The sequence below is a fragment of the Diospyros lotus genome, chromosome 4 (genome assembly GCF_014633365.1).
Source record: "Diospyros lotus cultivar Yz01 chromosome 4, ASM1463336v1, whole genome shotgun sequence".
Lineage (NCBI taxonomy): Eukaryota > Viridiplantae > Streptophyta > Magnoliopsida > Ericales > Ebenaceae > Diospyros > Diospyros lotus.
Window position 1 is genome coordinate 9,450,076 of NC_068341.1, and position 13,691 is coordinate 9,463,766.

General features: G+C 37.3%; 1 protein-coding gene across 1 annotated transcript; it reads right to left on the reverse strand.

Annotated features, from left to right (window-relative positions):
- Nucleotides 1-8,989: 8,989 nt before the first annotated feature.
- Nucleotides 8,990-9,502, reverse strand: LOC127799652 (LOB domain-containing protein 18-like). The gene has a single exon (XM_052333872.1). It carries the CDS (start codon nt 9,500-9,502, stop codon nt 8,990-8,992), a length of 513 nt encoding a protein of 170 aa, XP_052189832.1.
- Nucleotides 9,503-13,691: the final 4,189 nt, after the last annotated feature.

Below are 13,691 nucleotides of genomic sequence, written 5' to 3' on the forward strand. Positions count from 1 at the left end.
CAATAAATTTAAAAAAAATTAATTAATTATCAAAATTAATGATTTTGAGCCCTATTTTGGGGGGCCCTAGTGGCCGGTAAGAATGAATGAGAGAATTGCTATCTCTTTTTTATTTCTCTAAACCTTTTTCTTTCTCTCTATCTCTTTAATCCAAACATAACTTAAGTAGCGAAATGATTTACTGACCACTTTTTCAAAGTTAGAAATGACAATTTATTTGTTCTTTTCATTCTCATTGAGTCATTTACTTTATGCTAATTGTTGGGGGAAAGAGAGTGGGGACAGATAAAAATGACGAAAATTTCTATTATGGCGGCCGCAATAAAAACCTTATGATTTTGCCAATGAGAGAGCAGGGAGACTAGGCAGAATTTAAGAGTTAAATTATCAATTCATTATATTTTTTAATAATGACGATGTCATTATAATTTTTAAAATGGAACGCTTTTTTTTATATTTAAGTCAAATCTTATTAGTGGTTCATAATAATTTACTCAAAAACCAAAATTTTATATATAATAAAAATAAAGTATTTTAAAATTAGTGTTGTCATAATACAATAATTAAAACTTGTTTGTTTCGGAAAAACTCAGCAAAAAGTAAGTAGAGATAGATGAAAGAATAGGATTTGCTCAGAAGGGTCACCTGAAGAAGAAGAATGATGGCTTTCGAATGAGAAGAGTCTTCGAGTATGAGAAACCGTGGAAAGACTTATAAGAGAGCTCTGGATGGGTCTTCTAAATAAGCCTTTCGGATCTTTCAACCTACAAGATAAAATATCGTCCGAAGGTAAGTGAAGATTTCTACTGCACGAGTCATTCGATACCTAAGTTGGACGTGATCATGCCATTGAATGATGTAGGTATAATGGATGTAACATCATATTTTCCAAGAGTGTTATATCTTAAGACAATTATAGGATAATAATTTTTTTCCTTCAATACTAATGCTAAACTATATCGTTCCTCATATATCCCAAAATTTTCATTCATCTATCTCGAATGAGAACATCATAAACATCACTTGCTGAAGTTATAATTGAACCTTAACTTTAACATTAACCAATAAAAGGTTATATATCACCACTCTTCAAATGTTCAGAATTCAAAGTAACAGAACTTAAATACATAGGCTACATAACATACATTCATTACATAATACACTTTGCTAAGTGCCCTTACATGCCTATTTCATCCTCGTTTCTGTTACAATATTTACTTGTAATGTTTGAATATTCTAAGAGTAAAACCCACATTAGATGTTGAATCATCTAAGTAAGAGTATATCATTTAATACGCATGTATGTATGCAATGCACATTCATCATTACTCTATGTTTGGGTCGACTGCACCCAATTGTTGCCCGCCATTTTTACAGTCTCCCTGCCAAACCGAGGTATATGGGTGCACTATTGGCAAAACAACGACGTTAGTCCCTAATCCCAAACTCATGTAGCGTATGACCGTGAATCTTATCGTGCTCATATGCATAGTTCATAATCAGAAAATATAAATGCACTTTATGTGATGCATAACATACCAAGACATGACAATATGATAATAAAACGTTTACATGAAACTAGATTTTTGGGTTGAACCACTTATCTTAAACATATCTCATAATATCTTGATTCTCATGTCACGCTTTCAACGTACTCAATTCGAACCTCAACATACCCTGTCCATCATGTTTATTCAAGAATATCAATATTATATTTTTTCATAATTTCCTCATAATTTGCCTCTATTTCTTCTTATTTTTCCTCAATAAATTCAAATTAAATATTCTCTATAACAATTCATAAAATAACTCTATTGATTTTTAGAATTTTTTTAGGAAATTTTACTCACATTAACTTAGTCTCTCAGGCTTCCTTGGTATGCGTGTCCTAACCTCGAAATATGCGCTCGATCAATTTTCTGGTTCCGGATATACTCCTCAAGCCCAAAACTAATTCCTAGAATTTTCAAAGATTTTTCCATAATTTTCCTTTTTTCTTTTTCCTATATTTTCTTTTCTTTTTCTTTTCTTCTCATTATTTTTCCTCCTTCATTATTCTTCTTCTTCATGCGGTCGCGCCTACGCACCAACCCAACCACGGTCTGCCTGGCCTTCTCGTCGGCCGCCACTTGCCAATGCCACCGCACGCCACTGCCAACTGCCCCCGCGCGATTTCGGTCGCCCCTACTAGTAGTTCTTGTGTGCTGTCATCGCGCCACCCAGCTATTGCGATGGCAACTCTGATGCTGCCATGGTCGCCTCTAGCCATTGGAAATGGCCACATCGGCCAGCCATTGGCCTCCCCTAACCGTCACGCACCCGCCAATTGCTACTGCTGCTAGCCTTGCCTCGCTTACTTACTACTACTGCACACTGCCATGGCTACTGCAACAACAGCTTTACGACTGCCATGGCCGCTTCTCTGGCCATTTCCCTTTCTCTCACTCGATACGATCTCTCTCTCCTTCTCTCATGCATCAGATCTCTGCCTCTCCCTTTGGTTCTCTCGACCATGGCTTCAAATAAGAGAAAAAAAATTAGATTTAATTTGTGCTATCTACTATAGCATACTTGGCCCCCAAGCCACACATATATATTATAGACTTGCTTCTCCAATATTTTATTAATCCCACATAAGGAATTTTATTATGTACACTTAGGCCCTCAAAGGCCTTAAATTAATACCATCAAACCCAAAAACTCTTGATTTCTCTAAAATTAATAACCAGCGTTTACTCGATAAAGGTCGATTTTGTCTGTGCGCCTACATAGGATCTTTTCTCCACTTGAAAACATCTCAGGGTTGCCTCACTCTCAAAAGCGGACCACCTTTAGAGTCCCTTTAGCTTCCCAAAGGTCATCTTCGACCATTCAATTTTTTAGCCTGAAACGAAGTTGTACCGAAAACTGTTTCAATTCTGATTTCTTTTAATACCATAAATTTTATCTCGGAACGCTCATTGAGATCATATCATTTTCCTTAGGCATTTACACATTAGGGCATTCTCTGCAATCGATTTAGTACTTATAACTGTAATAAATTATACTTAAATCCCTAATCTTTTGATAATTTCACCTATAGCCCAAGTTAAAATTACTTTTTAGCTCTTTTAAAAATTTGAGATATTATAATGAAGATGAGTATCAAATGATATTTCTCAAATAATTAAAGGTCTTCAAAAGAGTTGGAAATAGATATTCAAATCCAAAAGATGGATCCAAAAGGTAAACGGTTAGAGGGTATTTATACCCATCGAATGATTAAAACATCTGGCAATCTATGACACATGACACATATACATGAGGGCACATGACACAAACCCTACTTGGGTGATGTCATCTAATTGTCCCTTGGTTAGGCTTTGTGCGGACTTGGTAGGCTAAGTCTTCAAGAAAACTAGTCCTTAAAAGGTCTTCAGAAAATTACCCAGATCTTTGGGAAAAGTTAGTTCGTGAAGAATTTTTGAAAAGTTGTATAAGTTTTCGAGGAATGAGGTTTTTAAAGACCCTTTTGAGGGAAGGCACTCTCTCAAGCCCAAGTTGACTCATTTGAAGGAATTCCCTCTGAAGTCATATGAATAAAATCTCGTGAAGAATATGTTACAACAAAAATATATGTGAATCGAGATAGGAGAAGAATACAAACATCTTGTACCCAACATTTTATCTTTAGTAAGTAACTTTTTTATTTCATTAATACACACCTTGTTGAATTTATTTATTTTTTGTTGTGAAATTCATCCATTGGCTAGTTCTCAACAAGACGAGTACCCATTTGCATTTATTAAATTTGCATATTTTGAAAAAATTACACAAATAACCTATTTTAATATTGGCTATCACTTTGCCTCTTTTATATACAATTACAACATCAAGGCCTTTATTTTATATAGAATGGTTAATTCGTCCTTTTGCAAAGGATTTCATAATTATTTTTTTTCATTGTTTAATGTGAAATCAAATAAGAAAAACAAAACTTTAATTGCATTGTGTACCCTCCAAGATTTAACAAAAACTACAAGAAACACTTCTCACAATAAAAAAATTATTTTAATCTTACTTGTGTTTACCATGTTATGTTGGACAAAAATAAAAATGAAAAACGTTTTCAATACTAAATAGAAATGCAAAAACGATATTTTTCAAAAAAGTTAATAAACTAAAATGCGAGATAAACTATAATTTATAAAAATATAGAGATATATATGAAATTAATTTATAATTTATATACTATAAATAATATTAAGTTGTGAACCCTATAATTGCATATCAGTGTTCAGTGTTCATTATTCTTTGCCCTGAGAAAGACCCATGCCTTCAATTTGTCTTATCGTTCGCTGTCAACGGCCGACTGCCGCCGCTTCCTCTGTCTCTACCACTATAGTTGTCTCTCTTGTTGTCGACGCGTCTCTTATCCTCATTCTTGCCGTCAATCTCGCTTCTCACAATCGACGCGTCTCTACCACCATCGCTCGCCTCTCGCCTTTATTGTAAACTGTCGTGGCACACTTCATCTCTTGCCTCGCCGCTAATTATTGTCGCATATTCTATATCTTGCCTCGTCGCGGACCTCCGTCGCTTCGTCTCTCGGTGGCTCTAGTTGTAGATCTGGTGATCATTGTCTTCCCCGCTGTAGGTGACCATTGTTTTTCCCGCTGCAGGCGACGTGGTCACTGGGAACGCGTTCTCAGTAAAAAACGCGTTTCCCACATTTTTCTGTAAAATTGCGAAATAGCCTCAGAACGTTTTGCAATTCACAAAAATAACCCAAAAATTGTTTCAGGCTGTCTTCGTCAAATTGGAAACGATTTGAAAATGTCAAAGCAATAGCTCTGAGCCATTTTTGTGCTCCATAGATGAAAAATAAGGGTAAAACAATGACTATTTTTGCCTTTTAAATAAACTTTGTATCTTATAAAAAATATATATATTTCGAGACACAAAACTGCCATTTAATAATCTAAAGTTATTGTCAGCTAACCAATCCCGACATCTAAATTTTTAAAATCCCTTTATTTTGTCTAAATTTAATTTGAATTCGAACTCAAATTCAAATGCATGCATTTAAATAAATAATTTTAAATCTTAAATTCCAAAAATTTACTGTAACGACCCGTTAGTGGGTCTAGGTGTTATGGGTATTTTAGTTTGCACATTAGAGTTGTTGCCTTTATTAATTAACTGTTAAAAATATTATATGAGTTGGTAATGGGGGTAAATTAATGAAAATAATATTTGGTGTGAAAAAGTCTCAAAGTTGTGGGCTAAATGGGTTTGGGCCTTATTTGAATTAGACCATTGATAAATAATTAAATCTTAAGTGTAAATGAATTGGGTTGAACCCAAATCTCAAGAAAAGTGCATTGGGCCTTAAATTGGATTGGGCCATATATTTTGACTTGGGCTTGGGCTATATATTTTGACTTGGGCTTGGGCCATGGGCATAGAGAATGGTATCTTAATTAAAAAGAAAAAAGATTAAGAAAATGATAAAATGACCAAAATGGGTAAGAGATATGTGAATTGTGTGTGTTAGTATGAAGGGCAAATTAGAGAAAATTAAAAGGGAGATGGATTGAAAGGAGTTGGGAGACAAGTCTCCCACATTTTTTCCCTCCTTTTCTTCTTCTTACTTTCTTGTTCCCTTCTTCTTCTCCCTCTCCCGATTGTCTCTTCTTCCTCCATTGTTCTTCTTCATTGAAGCTTTAAGTGGAGACTATGGAATTTTCAATTTCAAGGGGGTGTCTTCATCTCTTTGGATTTGCAACCATCTAAGGCAAGTTCCCTTCCTTCTTGTTTCAAATTCAAGATCTCCTTCTTCTTCTTCTCCTTATGATTGTGTAAGTTCTTCTTCTCTTGATTATCTTTTAATGCAAGTTCTTCAACCTTGTTTCCATCTTAGAAGGCTTGTTTCCTTCATTTTTAAGTTGTTGCTCTTAAATTCTTATTCTCGGATTCACTGACCATGTTATGTTCTTTGGTCTATAACTCCTTGTGTTTATATCCAAATTGAGATCCGTTTGTTGGGTTGTAAACTAGACATCTTAAGCTTCATTCTAGACACAAGAATCGAATTTTTTGACTAATATTTGATCATGTTATAGCCTTGTAAATCCCTGCTAAGATCTGGAAATTTTACTGCTTTCGAGTAAACTGACCTTGTTGTACTCTTTAGGGTATAACTCTCTGTGGTTATATCCGATTCAAGGTCCGTTTGTTTCTGTATAAACTAGACTTGATAATCTTCATTTGGTAAATTTTTTTAGAATTTTTGGCTGTGTTTTGAGCCTACAGTATCCTTGTAAATTCTTGCCCAGAATCTGGAAATTTTCTGCTCTGTTTTTGAATAATCTGTTCTTGCTTCGGTTTTTGGGGTATAATGCTCTGTGGTTATATCCAAATTGTGATCCATTTATTTTTATATAAAATAGACTTCATGGGCTTCGATTCGGTATAAGATTTGAAATTTTTGGTTATGATTTGTACCCATAACAACCTTGTTGAATTCTATGTAGAATTCTGTAAATTACTGTTACAAATTCTGCCTTGTTTCGGTTTTTGTGGAATATCTCCTTGTGGTTATTTCCGATTTCAAATCCAGTTGATGTTCCAGAAACTAGACTCATTAGGATTTGATTTGGTATATCGTTTGTGGTATTTGACCAAATATTGAGCCCAGATTGGATTTTTGAAAATATGCTTGAAATCTGGAAATTTCTGAAATATGTTGTTATTCAACTCTTCCTATGTAGTCTATCCTTCCTACGTTTAAAATTATGATTTTTGTATAGTTCTTCCATTGTTTTTTTGAATTATTCTTGATAACCCTCATTGTTGGATAAAAGGGTTTTATTTTCCTTATTTCGATAAATCTTGCAATATTAATTCGTTTTCTTGTTGAACATTGCAAAAATCTAAACAGGGTTTTGTGTCACCCTACATTTCTTAAGGAATGACATTTATTCATTAGGGTCTAGTGTCATGCAAGATTTAGTGTTTCTTGCATGTATAAATTTTGATTCCTTGCGATTATCATTGGGGTAAAAATATACCGTAAATATTGGTTTGGGCATTTCTATAAGTATGAGTCAATAAATGTATTAAAATTTACCCTGTGATCATAAGATAGTGCACACTTTAATTTATGTAATTGTGCATGTTAAGCATGATTTGAGATTTTTCTTAATCATTGAGGATTGATATGAAATGGGGATATGCATATGTGATGCATGATTATGCTGATTTGCGCACCTATTATTTTGCGCGACGGCTAAGTCCGTGGATGAGAAAGGATATCCTATGAGCGCTTGACGCGGGTGAGGTGGCCATCAACCCAGAAGGCGTGGCTCAAATTGTTATCATTTGTTGATGTATTTTCCTGATGCATGTATATTCATGAATGGATATATATATATATATATAGGCCGTGAGAGCCTTGAGAATTATGCAGAAAAAAATTCCCTACTATTGGTGCATATGCATGAGCATGGGAACGAGTGCATAATATATGTAATAATCACGGCATGGGAAATTAATGTAAACCGAGAACTTATGAGTCGCGTTATACTAATATCTCCTCATAGAGTTGTTTATTCTATCTTGATTATCTCTGCCTTTGATTCTATATCTCCATGCTTTATAAATACACTTGCTGAGCCTTGTGGCTCACCTTGTTTACTCTCATGTCATTCCAGGTACAAGTAGAGCAGTGGTTGAGGGCGAGCCCAGTGGGGCTAAAGCCCAGGGTTAGAAGTGTACAGAGACCTTCCAAATTAGATGGTCTATGTTAGCATTTGTGATGAGGGCAAGTGTGAGAAAATTTTATGTTGTAAAATTTGTTAGTGCCCTTGTATTTCATTTTGTTTAGACTATGGTCTAAGATGTTGTAAACCTTTATGTTAGCTTCCGCTGAGTTTATCTAAGGATAGTATTATGGTGTTGTATGTTATTGTTCTATATCACACTTGTGATGACCTCCTTTCGGATATCCTATGCTAGCGGGACTATCCGGTAGTGGGCCACTACAGTTTTGGTATCAGAGCAACTCGGGCCGTGTGTTGGGACCGTGTACTAGCCTAAGGCTGGGGGTACTGGACCAGTTACCGTGTATTAGCCACAGGCTGGGGGTACTGGACCGGGGACACTGGACGGGGGATTATTGGTAGGTTATAAGAGCAAAAGTTGGGATGAGAGGAGTCTTTGTACACATAGGAATGACAAGTAGAGTTAAGGGTGTGTTTAGTGGTTTGAATGAAGTTAAGCTAAGATAACGTTCAAAAGATAATTTGATTGTGTTTGAAAATGAGGGGTTAAGTCCTTTATAGCAGTGAAGAGGTGATGAAGTGGTTCGCCGAATATTGAGACCATGTATTGTCTCAAGATGTCCATAGAGAGTGAAACCCACGGAATGAGGAATGGCTCTAGCATGGAATAATACTACAGGTGATGCCTATCAGTGACGGGTTTAATGCTAGGGACCACTGAATGCAGGTGGGAGGTGGCCACTAGGTTAGCTCATGTTGAGGGACCGTGACCCTCTATATGGAATAACCAGTCTGTTGTAGAGACGATTAAACGCCGAAGACCTAGAGTAAACTATAGGTTATGTCTGGACTAAGCCTAATTTTCGTGGGGATTGTAGTGTCATGATAGTGCCACTAGCATGGCGCGGCGGTTCAGAAGTTTGTGTAGCTTGACTTAGGATGTAAAGTTCCAATCTTCGAATGAGATGACAATTAAGATTCGATATCATTTACCTCGATGTGATTAATTATTAAAAATTGTAAGAGGTTGAGATAATTTGTTTGTAATTGATATGCTATTGAGGGAAGGACAAGGGAATGAAATGTGAAAGTACTCAAAACATAACATTCATTCCATATGTTCAAATATAATACAAGAGATCAAGCCGTACAGTAAAAAAAAAAAAAAAAAAAAAAAAAAAAAAAAAGAGGGGGGCAAACCATAAAAACTGATAATGTGCCAATGCTCAAGGACGTCGGCGGTGGCCAAAGATGACTGGACCTAGCTCATCAAGGTCATCCAAGAGCGGCATCTGGCTACTGTTCGTTTCGCCAGGGTGAGGTAGAGTAGCCTCTGGGATGGTGGGAGGACTAGAGCTCCAGTTGAAATTTGGATCAAATGGAGGAACAAGTTGGGGATGCGAAGAATAATATGCGAATAGTGAATCTTGCAAATAAGCTCGATAGGCTTGCAGCTCACTAACCTGTTGCTGAAGAGCAAGAATGTGAGATACACACCCATAAACAGGATCTTGAAGCCGGGCTTGAGCTTCAAAGAGAAGTGTATCGGAAGCCCAAAATCGGTCATTTACCGAAAGTGGAGTCAAGAGGTTGACGACATTTCTGATAGTATAAACTTCACGAACGGTAGCAAAATGAGCAGTACCACTCTCACAACGAAAATAAGGAGCAAAAATGCACTGTGGATGACATCCTCTATTTAAGACTACACAGGCACCACATCGAGACCGGGGGTTCATTGTGTTGTGCCTTGGCATGATAGATATGGATTTGGTTAGATCTAAGCAAATCAGATATGTGTTAGATCTAATTGAATGGATCAAATCAGATATGGGTTAGATCTAATCTGATAAGTCAAATTAGATAGGGGTCAGATCTAGTGGGTCAAACCTGAAGCGGATCAAGTCCGGTCGGGTCGGGCCGAGTTGGATCGGGTCGGGTCAGGCCGAGTTGGATCGGGTCGGGTCAGGCCGAGTCGGATCTGGTCGGGTCGGGCCGAGTCGGATCTGGTCGGGTCAGGCCGAGTTAGATCGGGTCGGTTTGTGCCGAGTCCAGTCGGGTCAGACCGATTGGGTCGAATCGACCCCGATATGGCAGCAGTTGCAGAGGCGACGAGGGTCGCTGTGGCGGCTGAGGGAAGCCGAGCAAGGGCCGACGGCTGTGCGAGGGAGTAAGCAACGGTGACTGCGTGACCGGATCTGGCCAAGGTGTCGGCTGATTGTGCCGGTAGTGATGGTTGGGAGGAGCTAGTGATCCGTGACTAGGCGTGAGGAAGCCAAGCGATGGCTTGTGGCTGATGGCGATGCAACGCTGGGGTGGTTGCCGAGCTGGCGATGGCAGTCGTCGGAGGTGGTGGCGAGGCTCGCGGTCGGTTGCTGATTGGCCGATTTGTGAGTTGCAGAGAAGAGGAAGAGGAAGAAGAAGATGGTGATCGGCGGGTAGGGCATGAGGAAGTCACGCGGTGGCTTGCGGCTGCTGGTTACGCAGGTGCTGCGATGGCTATGGTGGAGACGGCCGATGGAGGCGGTGCACGGTGGCTGTTGCCCTAATTGTGCATTGCAGAAGAGGAAAGAAGAAGGAAGAAGGAAGAAGAAGGGAATTCGGGAGAAGAATGAGAAGGAAGGAGAAATAAAAAATATATATATATATAATATATATACCAGAAAATCCTTAATATATATATATATATAAAAAAATCCCTAGAAAATAGGAAATGGAGATTTACTAATATTTCAAAGATTTTGGAAAAAAAAAAAAAAAGGGGTTCGGGCACGTGTTTTGAGACGGTGCACAAAAAAATCGAGATAGTGCACCAGAATTGAGGTGATGCACGAGAATCGAGAATTTGCATGCGTTTCAAGGTCAAGGCACACATACCAAGGAAGTGCTTTGAGGCTCAGTCAAAGGTGTTTCGGGACTTAAGATGAAGTGACTTGTGCAAATTTTGAAGTTAACACGCAAATCAAGATGATGCGCTTATTTCAATGTAAGGCACGAATATCGAGGTAGCCCAATAAGTCTGAGAATATGGAGATTGTAGCTTAAACAAAGATGATTGAGGCTAGGTTGGTAATTAGGTAAGGGAAGTGACCCCAGTTGGCAAGTGACGTCGGATAGTAAGAAAAGTCTCATTATCTTTGTTGAACATGAAATAATTCCTAGTTAGGAGAGTGGTGTGGTGAATATCTCGTTAAGCTCGAGGTATGGACTAGGGTGGTGCCATGATAGGTGCGTGCTAATTTGGAGTTTTGGGGAAACTCAATCCTCACTATATCGGGCCGTTTGAGATTTTGGAGAAAATGGATCCTTGGTTTACAAGTTAACGTTACTTCCTCAGTTGTTAGGGATGCACAATGTTTTTCATGTATCTGTATTGAGGAAATATGTGTCAAACCCTCAACACGTGATAGATTATCGAGATTTAGAGGTTAGAGAGGATGCTTCATATGAAGAAATGCCTGTTAGCATTTTGGAGCGAAAAGAAAAAGTGTTGCGAAATCGGTCAATTCCGTTTGTTAAAGTCTAGTGGCAACGTCATCCTCCAGATGAGGCTACTTAGGAGCTCGAGAATGAGATGATACGTCGCTTTCCCCGGCTATTTGACTGACTAGGTATGAATTTGGGGGACCAAATTCCCTTAAGGGGGGAGAAACTGTAACGACCCGTTAGTGGGTCTAGGTGTTATGGGTATTTTAGTTTGCACATTAGAGTTGTTGCCTTTATTAATTAACTGTTAAAAATATTATATGAGTTGGTAATGGGGGTAAATTAATGAAAATAATATTTGGTGTGAAAAAGTCTCAAAGTTGTGGGCTAAATGGGTTTGGGCCTTATTTGAATTAGACCATTGATAAATAATTAAATCTTAAGTGTAAATGAATTGGGTTGAACCCAAATCTCAAGAAAAGTGCATTGGGCCTTAAATTGGATTGGGCCATATATTTTGACTTGGGCTTGGGCTATATATTTTGACTTGGGCTTGGGCCATGGGCATAGAGAATGGTATCTTAATTAAAAAGAAAAAAGATTAAGAAAATGATAAAATGACCAAAATGGGTAAGAGATATGTGAATTGTGTGTGTTAGTATGAAGGGCAAATTAGAGAAAATTAAAAGGGAGATGGATTGAAAGGAGTTGGGAGACAAGTCTCCCACATTTTTTCCCTCCTTTTCTTCTTCTTACTTTCTTGTTCCCTTCTTCTTCTCCCTCTCCCGATTGTCTCTTCTTCCTCCATTGTTCTTCTTCATTGAAGCTTTAAGTGGAGACTATGGAATTTTCAATTTCAAGGGGGTGTCTTCATCTCTTTGGATTTGCAACCATCTAAGGCAAGTTCCCTTCCTTCTTGTTTCAAATTCAAGATCTCCTTCTTCTTCTTCTCCTTATGATTGTGTAAGTTCTTCTTCTCTTGATTATCTTTTAATGCAAGTTCTTCAACCTTGTTTCCATCTTAGAAGGCTTGTTTCCTTCATTTTTAAGTTGTTGCTCTTAAATTCTTATTCTCGGATTCACTGACCATGTTATGTTCTTTGGTCTATAACTCCTTGTGTTTATATCCAAATTGAGATCCGTTTGTTGGGTTGTAAACTAGACATCTTAAGCTTCATTCTAGACACAAGAATCGAATTTTTTGACTAATATTTGATCATGTTATAGCCTTGTAAATCCCTGCTAAGATCTGGAAATTTTACTGCTTTCGAGTAAACTGACCTTGTTGTACTCTTTAGGGTATAACTCTCTGTGGTTATATCCGATTCAAGGTCCGTTTGTTTCTGTATAAACTAGACTTGATAATCTTCATTTGGTAAATTTTTTTAGAATTTTTGGCTGTGTTTTGAGCCTACAGTATCCTTGTAAATTCTTGCCCAGAATCTGGAAATTTTCTGCTCTGTTTTTGAATAATCTGTTCTTGCTTCGGTTTTTGGGGTATAATGCTCTGTGGTTATATCCAAATTGTGATCCATTTATTTTTATATAAAATAGACTTCATGGGCTTCGATTCGGTATAAGATTTGAAATTTTTGGTTATGATTTGTACCCATAACAACCTTGTTGAATTCTATGTAGAATTCTGTAAATTACTGTTACAAATTCTGCCTTGTTTCGGTTTTTGTGGAATATCTCCTTGTGGTTATTTCCGATTTCAAATCCAGTTGATGTTCCAGAAACTAGACTCATTAGGATTTGATTTGGTATATCGTTTGTGGTATTTGACCAAATATTGAGCCCAGATTGGATTTTTGAAAATATGCTTGAAATCTGGAAATTTCTGAAATATGTTGTTATTCAACTCTTCCTATGTAGTCTATCCTTCCTACGTTTAAAATTATGATTTTTGTATAGTTCTTCCATTGTTTTTTTGAATTATTCTTGATAACCCTCATTGTTGGATAAAAGGGTTTTATTTTCCTTATTTCGATAAATCTTGCAATATTAATTCGTTTTCTTGTTGAACATTGCAAAAATCTAAACAGGGTTTTGTGTCACCCTACATTTCTTAAGGAATGACATTTATTCATTAGGGTCTAGTGTCATGCAAGATTTAGTGTTTCTTGCATGTATAAATTTTGATTCCTTGCGATTATCATTGGGGTAAAAATATACCGTAAATATTGGTTTGGGCATTTCTATAAGTATGAGTCAATAAATGTATTAAAATTTACCCTGTGATCATAAGATAGTGCACACTTTAATTTATGTAATTGTGCATGTTAAGCATGATTTGAGATTTTTCTTAATCATTGAGGATTGATATGAAATGGGGATATGCATATGTGATGCATGATTATGCTGATTTGCGCACCTATTATTTTGCGCGACGGCTAAGTCCGTGGATGAGAAAGGATATCCTATGAGCGCTTGACGCGGGTGAGGTGGCCATCAACCCAGAAGGCGTGGCTCAAATTGTTATCATTTGTTGATGTATTTTCC